Source organism: Nannospalax galili, unplaced genomic scaffold (assembly GCF_000622305.1).
Source record: "Nannospalax galili isolate Female #2095 unplaced genomic scaffold, S.galili_v1.0 scaffold752, whole genome shotgun sequence".
NCBI lineage: Eukaryota > Metazoa > Chordata > Mammalia > Rodentia > Spalacidae > Nannospalax > Nannospalax galili.
The window spans coordinates 629,621-647,956 of record NW_008333404.1 but is presented as its reverse complement, the minus strand read 5'-3'; the positions used below and the strand labels follow the sequence as shown (position 1 = coordinate 647,956).

Sequence of the window (18,336 nt, the reverse complement as noted above, 5' to 3'; positions counted from 1 at the left end):
TTAAAAATATTTTATTGTTTTTATTTTATGTGTATGAGTGTATTGCCTGCAAGTAGGTGAGTGCACCTGTGTTGTGTAATGCCCACGGAGGACAGAAGAGGCCATCAAATCCCTGAAACTGGGGTTACAGACAGTTGTTAGCTGCCATGTGGGTGCTGGGATTCGAACCCAGGTCTTCTGCAAGAACAGCCAGTGTTCTTAACCGCTGGCCACCTTTATAATTTTTAAGAATTTATTTTTACTTTACATGTATGAGTGTTTTGCCTGCATGTAAGTGCACCTGTGTCATGCAGTGCCCACAGAGGCCAGAAGAGAGTGTTAGGTCCCCTGGAACTGGAGTTGCAGACGATTGCTGGCTGCTCTGGTGCATCTCTCCAGTCCCTTCCCCTTGGTTCTTTCCACTGTATTGTGTTGCACACATGGGTGCACACCAGGCTCCTGGAGTCGAGCACTTGCTTAAACATGTGAGGCCCTGGGTTCAAGTCCCAGCACCAGCAGATTTCCCGGCCCCTTTGTTTTTCCTTGGCTCTCACTAGTCTTCATATTTTGACCATTTCGCCAAGTGGCTTCAGATGCAGAGGACAGGTAGGGAAGGAGTCAGGGAACACTGAAGCCTACCCAGTGACTCTGTGAAGGGCAGATTCACTGTGGCCAGGGCAGTGCGTTTATTTAGGCATCAACTGCTGGTATCATGTCTGCATCTTTTCTTTTCTTCTAAAGAACAATAAAGAATGGCAGAGCTCTGATCCTGGGGAGCGCAAAGTCCGAGCTGGGCATGGTTGTGGCAGGAAGATTGGGAACAAACACTGAACACCTGAATTATACAGCATGGTAGTGTCCATCCTCTGTTCAGTGACTGTGACTCTAGCATGCTATTTACCCCTTTTCACTGTCTTTTTTTTTGTGGTGGTGGGGAATCCAGGCCTTTTGCTATGCTCTCCAGCTCCACCCCCAACCCTTCCATTGCCTGCCCTTCATTTCCCCTGCAGTCTACACATGCTCTGTATGCCAGCTAGACCAACTTCTCTGGTTATTCCCCAGGGACCCCCCCCAGACACCCCTGGGTGCTCACCTGGACCATGAGGATAGAAAGGTCAATACAACCCAGCTTCGAACCTCAAGGTAGTCATACATAGGACACAGGACTGCTTTCATTTCTGGGCCTTGGCTCTTGCTGTTTCCCAGGATCTGGAATGTTCTTGTCCCTCAATCCTTGTTCTTCCTACTGAAATCCCATTTATACCTCAAGGGTCCTCTCAAATGGCAACTACTCTGTGGAGATTTTGGGGTCCTACTTTCAGTAACTGCTTTCCCCTCTGACCTCCCAAAACACTATTCATTACTCTTAGCACTATTGGAGGTTCCTTGGCCTTTTGGGAATCTACCTGTTTCCTTTTACTTATCTGTAAGTTCTTTGAGGTAGGCTATCTTTGTGTGTGTGTGTGTGTGTGTGTGTGTGTGTGTGTGTGTGTGTGTGTGCTCCTATGCACATGCATACAGAGGCCAGAGAAAGACATCCTGCTCTATCACTTGCGGCCTTATTCTCCTGAGAGAGAGTCTCTCACTGATGCTGGAGCTAGGCTTGTGGCCAAGAAGCATTAGTGGTTCTCCTGTCTCTGCTTCCCTCAGTGCTGGGGTTATAAGTACAACTGCCAAGTCATGCTCAGCTTTTCCTGTGGGTGCTGGGTATCTGAACTCAGATCTCATGCTTGGGCAGCAAACACTCTTTCCCACTGAGTCCTCTTCCCAGCCCTTATCTTTGTATCTTGTAATTACTTGCATATAATTTATACTCAGTAATTGTCAAATTGAAGCAGAATTATTGAAGCTTAAGGCTTTCTTGGCAGGGGAGAATTTGGCCAAGAGAACAAACAAAGCTGAGGTTGTAAGACAGGCCGGCCTGGCAGCCCGGCAGCCCATGGCCAAGAAGACAGATTGTAGAGAGCACGGACCTGGGGAATCACATGACCTGAGCCCTCTTCTTTGTTATTGTCTGCATGAACTTGGGCAAATTATTAGCTTTTTTTTTTGTTTGTTTGTTTTTGTTTTGTTTTTTTGGTCTTTTTGAGGCAGGGTATCCCTGTAGCCACAGCTGGCCTGGATTTGCTATGGACACCAGGCTGGCCTCGAACTCACAGAGATCCGCCTGCCTCTGCCTCCTGAGTTCTGGGATTAAAGGTGTGCACCACCATGGCCGGCATGATTAGCTTTTTGAGGTTTAGTTTCTTTATACGTAAAATGGGGACATAATTGTCACTTTACAGAGATGTTGTAAAGCAAGATATTAGTGAGCATATATTTTTTTTTAATTTTAAAAAATATTTGTTATTTTTATTTTACGTGTATGAGTGTTATGCCTACATGTAGAGGACAGAGAGGCTGTCGGATCCCCTGGAATTGGAGTTACAGACAGTTGTTAGTTACCATGTGGGTGCTGGGATTTGAACCTGAGTCTTCTACAAGAATAGTCAGTGTTCTTAACTGGTGATCCATCTCTCCAGCCCCTAGTGAGCCTATTTTATGAACCATAAAACTTGATGGGATGTAAGGTATTTTCAGCATTCCGCGGCATTGGGACTTTTGGTATTATCTTCTTGTCTGTCTGCTATACTGGAGGGCTAATAAATCCATTATTTTTTTTTTAGCTTTGTTTATCATATTCCTGACCCCTCTCTCTTGGGAATACATTGTTAAACTGCCTCAGAACGTTATATATAGGGTTGCATTTCTTCTCATTCCACAGGAGGATGGGCAGAGGCTGTTCATGTTTGCCTCAGTCACAGGTTTGGTCCTGATTCTGTGAAAGTTTTGGATGCCTGGCAAAGCCTGCCTGGCCACATCAGAGTGCCTCTGTGAATGAGTACAGCTTAGGTTTATTGCTACTTAAATGTTCTTTTTTTTATTATTTTATTTTATGTGTATGAGTGTATTGCCTGCATGTATGTGAGTGCACCCGTGGAGGTTGGAAGAGGGCTTCAGGTTCATAGCTGCCATGTGGGTGCTGGGAATCGAACCTGGGTCCTTTGCAAGAGTAGTCACTGCTCTTAACCACTGAGCCATCTCTCCAGCCCCTACTTAAGTATTTTGCTTCTTACCTTAGACCCTGAAAAAAGGCCTTTGTCTGAGGTGTCCTGTTGTGTTCCCTCCCTCACCGCTTGTTTATTGACTTCCAGGATGGGCGGGCCTGCCATTAATCTGCTTCCCAAAGCACAGGATGGGGCAGTGGCCACAGCTTTCACTAAAGCCCCCTTTATCTCCTATCCTATCCTTTAATGTTTTCCAGAGAACTGTTTCTGAGAAGACCAGACAACATCCTAGAATTTGCTGCAGGTGAGTAAGGCAACATCCAAGTGGGGTGTCCCAGGATCCCTGTGCAAGAAATAGGACCCTAGATTTAGACTTGGAGCCTTCCTTCACTTCACATCCTCCCGGAGAGCTGTTTTCAAAGGCTTCTTCATTTCACTGTCATTTCCTCAAAATGAGGCCAGATCAGCAATGAGGCAGAACTTTGTCTTGGTGAGGATTAAGAATTCAGAGATTCCCAAAGGAGCACGGGCATCCCCTCTTTCACGAAGCTCTTAAAGGGCTTCTGACCCGTGCTGCATGTTAGAACCACCTGGGGACCTTTTAGAAAAATCCTGATGCTCAGGCCCTACCTCTGGAGGTTTTTATTTAATTAGTCTGAGGTGGGGCCCAGCAGGCATACTTTTAAAGGCTCCCCAGGTGATTCTAATGGACTTGGCTCAGAGAGGGCTTCAGGTCAAGTGAGAGTGTGAGCAAGCTGCTGGCTGCTTTCTTGGGTGCGGTTAACCCCAGGAGCCCAGTGCGTTCTCAGCATGACCATGCTGTCACTGCACATGCTGCCTGTAACTCACATTCTACTCCTCTGTCGTCACCCTGTGAGCCTGGCTCTCCTTTGAGAGGGGATTCTCAGAGAAGGCATGTATTTCAGAGACAGGAGCTGGCAAGTGGAGATAGGAATAATACTTGGCATTAATTTGGGTATCAAGATGGGCTAGGAACAGAAAACTCAGAGAATCTCTGAGCCCTCCTTTCCTCCCTGGGCATCAAGCAGGCCACAAGCACAGAGCTGGGCAACCTGCATGTTTTCCTGGCACCCTTGAGGGCAACTGCTGGGGACTTGCTGTGACCATTAAGATTGCATTGTTTGGTGGGGTCATACCACCTCTACTTTTTAGCTGTGTAAGCTATCTCCCAGTCTTTCCCCTTCAGTACAGATGATTTCTTCTTTTTGATTTTCATCGCAGACTATTTCACGGATCCAAGACTTCCCAACAAGATTCACATGCAGCTAATTAAAGAAAAGAAAGCAGCTTAATTAGCAAAACCACAGTGCTCAGCTGTTGGAGAGACCAGCCGGCTAGGGTGGGTGTTAACCTCACTTTTGTAAAAAGCAGCACAGGCTCCCTGGTCCTGGCTGTGGGGGGTTACAAGTGGAGAAGCCAAAGAGCAGCTTGGTGCAAGCGCATAGTTTTCCTGACACCCTTTGGGGAGATTATAGGCTGCGACAAGAGTCCTAGAGTTGGTCTACGTGTCAGCAGACCAACCCAGTGAAGCTGACTGAAAGGATGGAAATGAGCTGGGTTGGGGGAGAAGGAAGGAAATGGGGAGTAGTCAGCAGCAAGTCCACTGCAAACAGTCTTTCCCTGTGTGCCAGGGTGGGGGTGCTCAGGATTGGGAGCGGCCTCCCACTCCACACCTTTAACTCTCCTCACCATCACTTCTTGTGCCTTTAAGGCCATCATACAGTTCCATTCTTTCTTCCTTCCCTCCCTCTCCCTTACTCCCCTCCCCCCAGACAGGATAGGATGATTCCTGAAACCATTTGAAAGCTGGATTTTTGTTTCTCCATGTTTTGAGATAAGGTCTTACTATGTAGTCCTGGCTGGCCTAGAACTCACTATGTAGACCTGGCCTTGAACTTAGAGTTCTTCTAGCCTCTGCTTCCAGAGTGCTGGGATTTAAAGGTATGGACCTCCACACCCAGCTGGATTTTTTTAAAAAACATCATTATTTTTATTTTATGTGTATGAGTGGTTTTTGTTGTTGTTTTTTGTTTTTTTTTTTTTTTTTGGTCTTTTTGAGACAGGGTCTCCCTGTAGCCCCAGCTGTCCTGGAACTCACTATGTAGACCAGGCTGGCCTCGAACTCACAGAGATCCACCTGCTTCTGCCTCCCGAGTGCTGGGATTAAAGGTAGCCGGGCGTGGCGGTGCATGAACTCACATAGTGAGTTCAGCTGTGGCTACAGAGAGACCCTGTCTCAAAAAGACAAAAAAAAAAATCTGTTTTTATGTGTATGTGTGCATGTATGTAAATGAACCCATGTGTACAATGCCAGTAGAGGCCAGAAGAGGGTGTCACATTCCCTGGAACTGGAGTTACAGACAATTGTTAGCTGCAATATGGGTGCGTCCTCTGCAAGAGCAGCCAGTGCTCTCGACTGCTGAGCCATCTCTTTAGCCCTGGAATTTTTTTTTTTTTTTTTTTTTAATGTGAGGTGGGATAGCTCCACACTCCTAATTTATCAGACTCACTTCTGCTTTTCAGGGTCATCTGGAGGCCTGAGAGCCCTGTTGTCATCAGTGTGAGCTGTGTGAGCTGTCTGCTATTGCAAAGACTTTAAAGATCCTCATTAGATACTACTCTCTCTTGGTTTCATTTGGAGGGAAGGGGACACCCTGCATAGAGGCCTGCTCTGCCCAACTTTGACTACTCATGGTAGCCAAGGTCTTTGGATGTGGCGGGGCTATACCCATTCTAGCTGCTTATCAAGCCAAGAGCAGGGGTGGGTACCCTGAGAAGGTCACAGCTAGTTGTGGTGGGACAAAAACAAGTGAGTCCATACTTTGACATTCTACCTCCTGCATAATCTTACAAAGTGGACACCAGAGAGGTTGACACCTCTCTAGGAGGACACTGAGAGAGATGGACAGACACTGAAAACCCATTCTAAGTAATAAGTGACTGGGGATCCTGGGGACTTTGCTCTTAGAGATTTTTAGGAGCAAGCTGCTGCCCTTTAGATTTCTGGCAGAGGCAGGAGGATGGTCCAGATGGTCCAGATGAGGTCCTCTCTGAGTTTAGGAGCTCTGGGGGAGGAGTGTCTTGTGTTCATGTCCTCTTTTGGCCTCTGCAATCCACTGGCTCCACTGTATAAAGGACCTCTCACCTGGGCGTCATGTGTGAATGTCACCATGACAACAGAAACATAGGCCAAAGCAGGGGTTGTGCTATTTGTCTTTGCCGGCCTTGCTTTGAGCTCCCATCATAACAGTAGTAAAAAGAGCAACGAAATGAGGCATGTAAAGAAGTATTAAACCACACGTCACCTTCAGAACTGGGGCCCATGGAGGTTGGTATGTTGGTTTTTATATAGGCCAAGCTGACCTTGAACTTTCATAATCCTCCTGCTTCAGCCTTGTCTTTGAAGGTATTGGGATTACAGACATGAGCCCTGTAACTGACTCTAGAGGAGTTGTTTTAAGTGCTTTCAGAATTCAGCAGCTCTGACACTGACAGTCCAAACAAAGGGGTCTGGGGAGGTAGTCTATAAATTGTCTGCTTTGCAAACAGGAGAATCTAAGTTTGAGCCCCAGAATGTACACTAAAAAGCCAGGTATGGGGGCTGGAGAGATGGCACAGCGGTTAAGAGCACCATCTGCTCTTGCAGAGGACCCAGGTTAATTTCCCAGCACCCACATGGTAGCTAACAACTATCTGTACACATAAAATAGTATTTTTTTTAAAAAAGCCAAGTATGTTGGGCGTGGTGGTGCACGCCTTTAATCCCAGCACTCAGGAGGCAGAGGCAGGCGGATGTCTGTGAGTTCAAGGCCAGCCTCGTCTACATAGTGAGTTCCAGGACAGCTGGGGCTACAGGGAGACCCTGTCTCAAAAAAACCAAAAAAAATAAAATAAAATAAAAAAAAAAGCCAAGTATAGTGGTTCACACATGCACACATGTAATCTCAACTTTGGAAAGGCAGAGACGGGGATTCCTGGGGCTTGCTGGCTGACTAGTGTAGCCTACTAGGTGAACTCCATCCAGGTCAGTAAGAAACCCTGTCTCAAAAAAAAACACAAAAAGGAAAAAGAAAAGGGAGAAGGGCACTGACTGCTCTTGCAGAAGACCCAGATTTAGTTCCTAGCATTCACAGGGCAACTCACAACCATCAGTAATTCCAGTTCCAGGGGATTCAACACCCTCTTCCGGCCTCCACAGTCACTGCATAATGCAGGTGCACTTACATGCAGGCAAAACACTCATATACAAAAATAAATAAATAAATAAATAAGGGCTGGGCATGGTGGTGCATGCCTTGAATCCCAGCACTGGGGAGGCAGAGGTAGGTGCATCTCTGTGAGATCGAGGCTAGCCTAGTCAAATTCCAGGCCCACTGGGGCTGCAGGGAGATCCTATCTCAAAAAATTTTTTAAAATAAAATCTTAGAAGCTGGGTGTGGTGGTTACATGCCTTTAGTTCAGCACTTGGGAGGCAGGGGCAGGTGGACCTCTGAGTTCAGGGCCAGCCTGGTCTGCATAGGAAGTTCCAGGCCAGCCTGGGTTATATAATGAGGCTCTGTCTCAAAACAAAACCAACTTGAGGTTGTCCTCTGGCCTCCATATATGTACATGTGTACATGAACACACATACCCCACAAGAACAAAGTCTGGTGTGGGAGCTGGAGAGATGGCTCAGTGGTTAAGAACACTTGCTGCTCTTGCAGAGGACTCAGGTTTGGTTCCCAATACCTATACAGCCACTCACAACCACATGTAACTCCAGTCCCAAGTGATCTGATGTCCTTGAGGCACAGATGTGTTGCATATACATACATGCAGGCAAACACTCATACACATAAAAATAAATCTTAAAAAAAAAGTCTGTTGTGGTGGTTTGTGCCTGTGATCCACAGCTGTCTGTAATAGAGCATTCAGACAGCTGAATCCTGATAATTTTGGGTGTTCTAGGCCAGCCTGGATTACAGAGTAGGACCCTGTTTTAAACAAATGAACAAAGCCTTCAGTGGAAAGCGCACGTGAACGAAGGCCTTATGTGAGGTGTTAGACACTCATGGGCCCTCTCCTGGGAGGAGACTGCAAAACGGGGTAGGGGCTAAGTTATTTTTAAAGTGCTTGAATGCTGGGGAAAAGCATGACTTATTTTTGGGCAGGGATTCCTGACAGAAATGAGGAATGCATGTCTCTCGTTTGCAATTTTTGAGACAGAGTCTTATGCAGTCTAGGCTGACCTTGAACTCCCTCTGCAGTGGAGAATGACTTCTGTTTCTCTTTCCCAAGTGCTGGATCATAGGGGTCGGCCGCCACACCCAGCTTGCCTGTCTTTTATGGGATTTTTAAAAGCTAATATAGGAAGTGATGGGCTTCACGTGATATTTGTGTACATATATAGCCTTATATTTTGTTCTTATTTCTTCCTGTTGCTCTTCTCCATACCTTCTGCCCCTGCATACCTCTTAAAATATATACATTTTGGGGGCTCTTTTTGAGACCTCTCTATTGCTCAGAAACAATAGAGAGGAAAAGCAAGAGCCTGGCCCTTAATGGCATTTTTGAGCACTTGAGTAACACAGCAATCACTCACTTTCAGAATTCCTGGTAAATAAGAATGGGAAATTTGGCTGGGTGTGGTGGTACATGACTTTAATCCTAGCACTCATGAGGCAGAGGCAGTCAGATCTCTGTGAAATGAAGGCCAGCCTGGTCTACATAGTAAGTTCCAGGCCAGCTGGGGCTACATGGAGACCCTGTCTCAAAAACAAAGAAACAAACAAACGAAGGAATGGGAAATTATAACTTGCTTGTTTTGAAATGAAAGCAAGAGATTAAATCCTGCTTACCGCTTAGTAGATCTAAGGCCTTTTCCCAAACATTTCCTTGAGCATCGAGTTTATAAAATAAAACTTACTCCCTTCCTGGGCTTGTCTGGGATAGAAGTGAAGAATGGACAGTCCCTGCCATATGGGAGATGACTACCGGGGAGTGTGCCCAGTGGGAGAGCATAAATGTAAGGGAGGGAGCAGTGATGGGAGATGGAGGATAGAAGACAAATAACAAAGAACCCTGTTTACTAGGCAAAGGTCAGACATATCATGGAGATTGAGAGCTAGCAAAGAATTGCTCATCTGGAACTATGCACACTATGTTAGTCTTGAACTTGTAGAGATCTTACTGCCTCGAGGGCTGAGATCAAAAGCATGTGCCTTCACCCCTGGACACTAGCAAAGGATTTTAAATCATGCTGAACTCATTGGGGGAGATACATTTAGAAAGTGATGGTACAGGAGAGAAGTTAGAGGGAACTAAGTTAGGAAGGCGTCTGCGGAGCCAGCCACTACTGTCTCATCTGTATCACCTGGCCTCTCTGCCTCATCCTGTTCATCCTGTATTGGCCAGAATGTGCTTAGAAGCTCAGTTTCCAGTGGCTTAAACTGATAGGGGTGTATTTTGCTCAATAAGTCTGGCAGCAGCAGGAATCTGAGTTTTGTGGGATGGCAACAAGTACCCACTGTGGCCTTTCCTGGCTTTTCAGTTCACTAGCCTCAACCTGTCGCCTCTCCTGCACTCTCAGTGTCACTCCCACATTTTTGGCAGAAAGTGGAAAGAGCCACACCAGCTGACTGTTCCTCTCCACAGAGACGAATGTTTTCTTGGAAGTCCTCCCCACCTATGTCTCACAGACCAGACTCAGGGTCATGTCATCTACCCAGAACTTAGCAATTAAGGAGAGACCGGGACAGGGAACAAAAGGAGGTGGGGTTCAGTTATTGGGCCAGCTCCCCCACACTCTAACTCTTCTGATAAGAGCTGGAACATCTTTAGATAATTGGATTTATTTTATTATTTTTTTGGTGCTGGGGATCAAGCCCTTGGCCTCAATGAGCATGGTGGGCAAGCATTCTACTGCTGAGCCACATCCCCAGCCTGAAGAGGCATCTTTTAAGAAACCTGGGCATGGTGGTGGCATACCTTCAATCCCAGCATTCAAGAGGTAGAACCAAGCAGATCTCTGTGAGATCAAGGTCAGTAAGCTCTACATAGTGAGTTCCAGGCTAGCTGGGGCTACACGAAGACCCTATTTCCAAAAAGAAAAGAAACCTGAGTATGCCACTCTCTTTCCTAAGGTCTCTTATTTGTCTCTATGAACTTAGACTCCAGATGACTTCCAGCGTCCACCTCCTGGATCATCTTCTTCCCCTTTTTCCTCATGGTGCTGTCAGCCATGCTGATCTTTTCTCTGTTCCTCAAACATGTTAACCCCCACTTTAGGTGCTTGAACTCTGGCTACTTCTCTTCCACATAGTGGCCCAAGTTGCAGTGCTCAGTGATGAGAGGAAGAGGAAAGCCCTCTGAGAGCCTCTTGCCATCTCACACAGTCTGGAGGTGGCAGGTGCTGGCGCTGTTCGGGACCTGCCTCTTTGGAGTTCCCGGGGCCACAGGAGGAGAAGGACCACAAAGCACTGTCGGGGATACTTGTTTTTCTTTTCTAGAAAACAACAGTGAGCCCAGCAACCCCTCTGCCCTAGCTGCCTTTCACTGACATCACCTTGGCCAGAACTGTGCAGATGTTAGGAAGTTAGAATCTGAGTATTTAGGCAGCAGCAGTGCCCTAGATAGTTGCTTGTCAGAACTGGAGGAGCCTTTCCTCAGGATTCAACTAAAATAACCTCCCTAAGTTATTTTTTAATAATCTAAAAATATACGTATTAACAAAATTATCAAAAAATATATTTATCACTTCTGAGATGGAGGTAGGAGGAGCAGAAGTGTTATGGTCAGGGCTGAAGAGATGGCTCAGCAGTTAAGAGTGGCTGCTCTTGCTGAGGATCCAGGTTTGGTTCCTAGAACCCACATGGCAGCTAACAACTGTAACTCTAGTTCCAGGGACTCTGATTGCCCTCTTCTGGCCTCTTCTGGCATGACACAGGTGCACTTACATGCAAGCAAAACGCTCATACACATATAATTTTAAAAAAATGTTTCAAGATCATCCCCAGCTACATATTGAGTTTGAAGCCGGTCTGGGCTGCCTGAAACCCTGTCTCAAAAAACTCAAACAAAACAAAACCTCCCTTTTCTCTTTCCATCACGCTGCCTGTTGTGTTTCCTTTACAGCATTTACCACTGTTGGATATATCATTTATTCTTTACTGTCTGTGGCATGAGTCTGTGAGCTCCAGTGAGTTTGACATATGTTGTTACTATACGTTACTTTCTGGATTACTGTGCAGATGGATGGTGGATACTTTCTACTGTGTCAGAAAACCACTGACCAAAACCAGCTTGGGGAGGAAAGGTTTGTTTGGCTTACAGCACAGTCTATTATCAAGGAAGCCAAGGCAGGAACGTGGAGGAACGATGCTTCCTGGCTTGCTCCTCTGGCCTGTGCTCAGCCTGCTTTCTTATACAATACAGAACCTCCTGCCCAGGAGTGGCACTGCCCACAGTGAGCTGGGCCCTTCCACATCACTCAACAAATAAGAAAATGATCATTCATGAATACAGAGAGGAAGCAGTTCGGGGAGGGAAATGGAGGGATGAATTTAGACCAAAAAGCTTGCACGGCTTTCGGTTTTGGCCATGTGTTAATACGAAGAGCTTCAGTGTGGAAGGCAGAAGACAGCAGTGGGTTTGGCAGTAATTGCAAGATGAGGGGTCCTGCACACTGCCTGTGTGCATGATGTTCTGGAGACATCTACCCTACCTCATCTCTTGACCTCCAAGTTAATAACTAAGGCTAAGTCTCGTTATGCTCCACCCAAGTAAGCCAGGGATGGTGCTGCGTGTAATCTGGGTATAATTTCAGAAGCCAGGAGGTGGAGGCAGGGAGAGGAGGAGGGGTTCCTGGAAAGAGAACTAGAGTCACAAGTGGGCTCTTGGCCGGGCATGGTGGTGCTTGCCTTTTAGTTCCAACACTCAGGAGGCAGAGGTAGGTGCAGTTCAGTGAGATGGAGGCCAGCCTGGTCTACAAAGCGATTTCCAGGCCAGTTGGGACTCAGGGAGACCCTGTCTCAAAACAAAACAAACAAAAGAGTGAGTTCTTGGAATGGGACATGCTTGAGTTTCCAAAGTCTCATGCTTTAGGCCTACAAAGTTAGGAGCTTCTGGAATTGCTGCTCAGATTGGATCTGATATCCGTGAACGAAGGCAGAGCTAATCAATGGCAACCACTGAGTGACCCACAGAAATTTTGGTGTCGGGGCCTTGACCCCCAAGTCTTTCTGATGTAAGATCACTGGGTCTTTCTGTGTTCTCTGGGTGGAAGCAGCACAGCAGCTGGAAAGCAGGGCACCCAGGCTGGCTGCTTAGTTTCTGCTGCCCTCTTGTGGGCATTTTCATGTTACCAGGAAATGCCTGTTCTAAGGAGATCCAGCAAACATGCAGGCAGGGGACTCATACGAATAAAAATAAATAAAAAATAAAGTTCAGTTTCAAAATAAAATACAATACTCATAGAGTACTCTTGATCATATGTAGTCAATAAGTCATAGCAGTGTTAGGCCTAATCTAAAATAAAAGGCCTTGGAATATGGTTTCCCGTTCACCTGGTGAAGCACTGCATACTAAGCTGTCCTAGGAAGGAACTGTACAAACGTGTATGTCCCACCTCTCCTGTTTAAAGGGTCTGAAGTAGAGGCTAAGGGGTTCCTCTGGATACTCATCCTCAAGACTGAAGAACTTGCTCTGGTGCCAGCTCCCAGCACTACTGGAATTTTGGTTCTTGGCAGTTCCCAGCTGGGCCCCTTCCAGGAATTCCCTTAACTGAAGACCCATGAAAGGCAACAGATATCACCTGGGATAGCCTGCTCCTACTGGTCATTGAGGAGCAAAAAAGATCTGAATCCCTGAGTTCAATGTGGGGTTACAGTAGTTCCAGAATGCCCTCTACTGGGTCCTGAGACCTCTGCTTTCTCACAGTGTTGATCCTGGTACACATCCTAATCAACTTCTTTTACTCAAATCTCCATCCTCAGTATGTTTCCCAAGGAACCCGACAGGCCAGCAATGGTGCTGAGAGGGCCAAGGGTGCAGATTCTAAAATGAGATTTTTACAATTTATTTCTTGGTGGTCTTTTTGAGATAGGGTCTTCTTGTAGCCCCAATTGGTGTGGAACTCATTATATAGACCAGGCTGGTCTTGATCTCACAGAGATACACTTGCCTCTGCCTCCCAAGTACCGAGATTAAAGGTATGTGCCACCACGCCCAGCATCTAAAATGGGATTTTAAAAGTAGAATCACCAGCTGGCCATCTGGCACCCAGGACACCAGCAGCGATAGAAGGCAGCACCAGATCAGTGTGATTGTTACAACTTTCACTAGTGCCATGTGGGGATGGAATCCTGGTAGAAGAGTATGGGTTAGTGGAGAGAATCAGTTTAGGTTTGACAAATACATCAAGTTTTATAAAGGCAAAGGAAATGGATGGCTATTGCTGGAAGTAGTCAACACATTGGGAAAAGACAATAAAACACTAAGGAAGATTGATCATTATTAATTAAAAGCTAAGTGTGAATGCTCAAGGTTCTCAATTTTACAAAGACAGTCACAAGACAATGGCTCTACCACTGAGCTCTACTCCCAGCATTATGGAGGCACTAAAATCTCCTGTATCTAGAGGATGCGAGCACTGAGCATAAAATTCAGGGCTTAATTCTAAGAGTAGCAAGGATCCAAAAAGTATGAATTCTGAACCCTAGCAAATCTGTTGAGAAAGAGAGAGATGCTGAGAATAGAACTGGGACCTCTGGCTGATGCTTTGAATCCTGAATCCTCAAATTTCCCTTCATCCTTTGGGCCTGAAAAAGTGCCTCTTTCTTGTTAATTGCTACATTTCTTGCAGTTCATAGACTTCTGCCTTGCAAGACATCCCTCCCTTCATTTTTTTTTTGTGTGTGTACATACATGTGCGTCATTGTGCATGCAATGTGTGCACATGTGTGTAGAGGACAGAGATGGAATCAGCTGTCTTCTTCAATTGCTTCTCCACCTTATCTGCCTGGCTTTTTAGATGGGTGTTGGGAATTCAGACTGAGGTCTTCATGGTGTGGTGGTTTGAATGAGAAATGTCACCCACAGGCCCAAGCATTTGAAAACTTGGTCCCCAGGTGGTGGAGCTGTCTGGGGAGGTTTAGGAGGTGTGGCTTTGTTGGAGGAAGTGTGTCACTTGGGGGAGGGCTTTGAGAGGCCAAAGCCTTGCCTTACTTCCAGTTCTCTGTTTCATGTCTGCAGTTGAAGATGTGATCTCTCAGCTTCCTGTTCCTGCCACCATGCCTGCCATTTGCTGCCATGCTCCCCTGTCATGCTGGCCTCTTACCCCTTTGGAACTGTAAGCCCAAATAAACTCGTCCTTCTATAAGTTGTCTTGGTCATGGTATTTTATCACAGCAACGGAAAAGTAACTCATACACATGGCAAGCACTTTACTGACTGAGCCATCTCTCTAACCTCACACATGCCCCCTTTAAAACCTACTTCACAGGACTGGCGAGATGGCTCAGTGGTTAAGAGCACTGACTGCTCTTGCAGAGGACCTGGGTTCAATTCCCAGCACCCACATGGTGGCTATGAACCGTCCTTAACTCCAGTTCCAGGGGAATCTGAAACCCTCTTCTGACCTCCGTGGCATTTTCCGACATGGGTGCATTCACTTACATGCGGACAATACACTCATACACATAAAATAAAAATAATAAAATATTAAAACAAAACAAAACCAAAGCCAAAAAAGCAAAACAAAATAAAAAAACCCCTACTTCATCTCCTCTGAAATGATAACTAAGATTAGGTCCCATCAAAACTCAGCTAAATAAACTGGGCATAGCAGTGTACTCAGAAAGAGGGGGAAGCTGGAGGATCAGAAGTTCAAGGTCATCCTTGGCTACATAATGAGTTGGAGATGTCAGAGTGCAGGAGACCCTGTCTCAAAAGCAAATTCAGGGCCCCAGGCCTGTGAGATGGCCCTATGGTAAAGGCACTTGCTGCCAAGCCTAACCACTTAAGTTTGATACCCAGGACCCACATGAAGCAAACTGACTCCAACAAGTTGTCCTCTGACCGCCACATGTGCACTGTGGCATGCACAAGGTCTCTGTCTCTGCCATATACAATAAATACATGTACTTTGAAGAAAAACAACTCAGCTAAGAGCTCCCTAAGAGAAAAAAGGGACCTTGTCTTAGAGGTACTAGAGGGCCTAGCCAGCATGTATAGACTGGAGATTGGAGAGGATGGCTGGGTCTGGATTCTGAGGACACAGGATTCAGGAAGGTGGGCTATAACATCTGGTCACTAGCATGTGGATATAGGACTTAATACAGAGACAAGGGTCCCATTGATGTTGCTTTCTAATAGGATGGCTCTGGAAAGCTTGGAAAAAGCCAGGGCCCACATTAAATGAAACAGAAATGCCAGGATTGCTGTGGCCACGTATGGCAGAAGGAGGTATAGAAAAGGCTCCAAAGCTGGGCGTGGTGGCGCACGCCTTTAATCCCACCACTCAGGAGGCAGAGGCAGGTGGATCTCTGTGAGTTCAAGGCCAGCCTGGTCTACATAGTGAGTTCCAGGACAGCTGGGGCTTCAGGGAGACCCTGTCTCAAAAAGACCAAAAAAAAAAAAAAAAAAAAAAAAAAAAAAAAAAAAAAAGAGAAAAGGCTCCAAAAAAGTCCCAAAAAGTGGACATGGTCAGGGGTGGTGGTGAGCACCTGTAATCAGTACTCAGGAGACTAGGACAATAGGTTTGGGTTTCAGGACAGCCTAGATAGACTACATAATGAGATCTTGTCTCAAAAAAAGAAAAAGTGGTCAGGTGGCTTAATTAGGTGGCTTGTTAACTTGACACAGCCTAGAGTCATCTAAGAGGGAAGTCTCAATTGAGGGATTATGGATGTTTGTAGGGGACTGTCTTGTTAACTGATACAGGAGGGCTCAGTCTACTGTGGGCTCATTCCTTGGGCAAGTGGGACTGGACGGTATAAGAAAGGAAGTTAAGGGCCTGGAGAGATGGCTTAGTTGTTACTAGAACTGGCTACTCTTGCAAAGGACCTGGGTTCAATTCTCAGCACCCACATGGAGGCTAAAAACCATCTGTAACTCCAGTTCCAGGGGAATCCGATGCTCTCTCCTGATCTCTGTGGGCACTGCATGACATGAGTGTGCTTACATGCATGCACGCAGTACACTCATACACATAAAATAGTAATTAAAAAAAAATATATATATACTAGCTAAGTCTGAGTGAGCTAGCAAGCAGTGTTTCTCCAAGGTTTCAAGTTCCTGCTTAATTCTGCCCTGACGTCCCTCAGTGATGGACTGTGACCTGGAAGTGCAATCCAAATAAATCCTTTCCTCCCATAAATTGCTTTTGGTTCAACCCCCTCCCCACTTTCTTTGCGGGAGCAGGAGCCATTGAAGTGCAGGTGACAGGGAGACTTCTGCTGGGCCCAAGGTGGAAAGGGAGTGAGGGATCATCTATTTTTTTGTATTTTGAGACAGGGTCTCACTATGTAGTGCTGGCTGGTTTGGAATTCTCTGTGTCAGGTGCCAAGGAGGCCAGAGGCATCAGATCCCCTGAAAGCAGGAGTTATAGGTGGTTGTGAGCTGCCTAACATCGGTGCTGGGAACTGAACTTCAGTCCTCTGCAGGAGCAGTATGTGCTCTTAGCCTCTGAGCTCTCTCTCCAGCCCCCTTTGGGCATTTTTAAATTGGGTTGCATTCTTGCAAGAGTTGTTACAATTACCCATTTGGGCTATTAACCTCTTAGTAAATGCATATTTCCTTCTGTCCTGCAGGTTCTCTCTTCACATTTTCCTTTTTGTTATGATTTTGTTTCATTTAAAATTTTTTTTTCTCTCGACCATTTTGTTTCTTTTGCTGTGCAACTTTTATCTACTTTAATACCATCCACTTTTGCTTTTGGGGTCATATCCAAAAAACTATTGCCCGAATCAATGTCATGAGTTTTACCCTCTATTTTCTCCTAAGAGTTACATAGTTTCAGGCCTCCATCTAAGTCTTTGAGTTGACGGTTGTATACTGTGTGAGGAAAGGATCTACTCTCAGCTCCTTTGCATTCCTGAGTAGGAAGCTGTTCATAGTTTTTATTGTTCTAACTCTACCGTCCCTGACAGTTCTGAACTGTTCTCTTAGTTCTGAGTAACATTTTCCCATCTTTCTTTGAGGTGATATTTAATTGGATGTCAGACAATGGGAGATTTTGTTCAGGCATAGAGCTTGTCACATTTCTTTACTGAATGTTGAACCTGGCTTTTGACATACTTCCTTGTTAGTGTGATCAAGGTGCTTTCAAGCTTCACATGAGGGTTCAGAATTAATCCTTACTTTAGTGACCATTAGTAAATCCTTTTGCTGCTGTCTTATGTTCCACATGTAAGATCTAGTCACACTGGCTTTCAGTAACATAAATGAACTCTAGGAATAGGCCTGCCACTTTCTGGTGTGTGACCCCAGCTTTGGGGAATTTCACTGCATTAAATTTACATATCAGGATTTAGCCAACTTAAAAAAATTTTTAAATTTTATGTGTATGAATATATTGCCTGCATGTGTGCAAGTGCACCCTTGTTGTGCAATGCCTGCAGAGGTCAGAAGAGAGTGTCAAATTCCCTTGGAATTGGAGTTAAGGATGGTTGTTAGCCACCATGTGGGTGCTGAGAATCATACCTGGTCCTCTGCAAGAGCAGCTAGTGCTCTTAACTGCTGAGTCATGCAGCCCTCAACTTTTTTTGGCCTTTTTTTGGGGGGCCAGAGCCTCCCTGTAGCCCCAGCTGGCCTGGAACTATGTAGACCAGGCTGACTTTGAACTCACAGAGATCCACCTGCCTCTGCCTCCTGAGTGCTGGGATTAAAGGCATGCACCACTACACCCGGCTTGGGATTCTTTTTAAGACAGTGTTTCACTATGTAGCCCAGGATGGCCTGAATTCTTGATCTTACTGCCTCAGTCACCTGAGCTGCTGGGACTACAAGTGTGTACTGTTCGGGGACCGAAGAATTCCCTGAATTGACCACTCAGACACTGAATCTCAGTAAAAACGCAAGCGCTTTATTGAAGCCAGCCAGATGGGGGGGGGGGACACAGACTGTCTCAGGAGATGTGCTGTGACTTTGAGCTGTGAAAATGCAGGACTTTAAAGCACAAAAAACACAAAAACCACAAAGCAGGGAATTTCTACAGAAACCATAAACAGAAGAACCAGGAAAGGATTTGAACAATCTAGGGCTGATTTCCAGAGCCTTAACCTATACAGCCATTGGCTAGCTTACCTGGGGC

The 18,336-nt window shown here is 45.9% G+C and overlaps 1 protein-coding gene across 5 annotated transcripts in view; it reads left to right on the top strand.

Moving 5' to 3' along the window:
• The window catches only part of Riiad1 (regulatory subunit of type II PKA R-subunit (RIIa) domain containing 1), a 17,293-nt gene extending 2,910 nt beyond the window's left edge, over positions 1 to 14,383 (top strand). For 2 of the 5 annotated variants that reach the window (XM_029561153.1, XM_029561155.1), the window contains exons 3-7: positions 721 to 831; positions 1,042 to 1,122; positions 3,284 to 3,330; positions 4,269 to 4,386; positions 5,571 to 5,660. In XM_029561153.1, the coding sequence (XP_029417013.1) occupies positions 721 to 831; positions 1,042 to 1,122; positions 3,284 to 3,330; positions 4,269 to 4,339 (310 nt within the window). In that variant the 3' untranslated portion in view covers positions 4,340 to 4,386; positions 5,571 to 5,660. Of the gene's footprint in view, positions 1 to 720; positions 832 to 1,041; positions 1,123 to 3,283; positions 3,331 to 4,268; positions 4,387 to 5,570; positions 5,661 to 14,276 lie in introns of those variants that run through there. The other 3 variants (XM_029561154.1, XM_008828204.3, XM_029561156.1) reach the window with 3 other exon arrangements.
• The last annotated feature ends 3,953 nt before the right edge of the window (positions 14,384 to 18,336 follow it).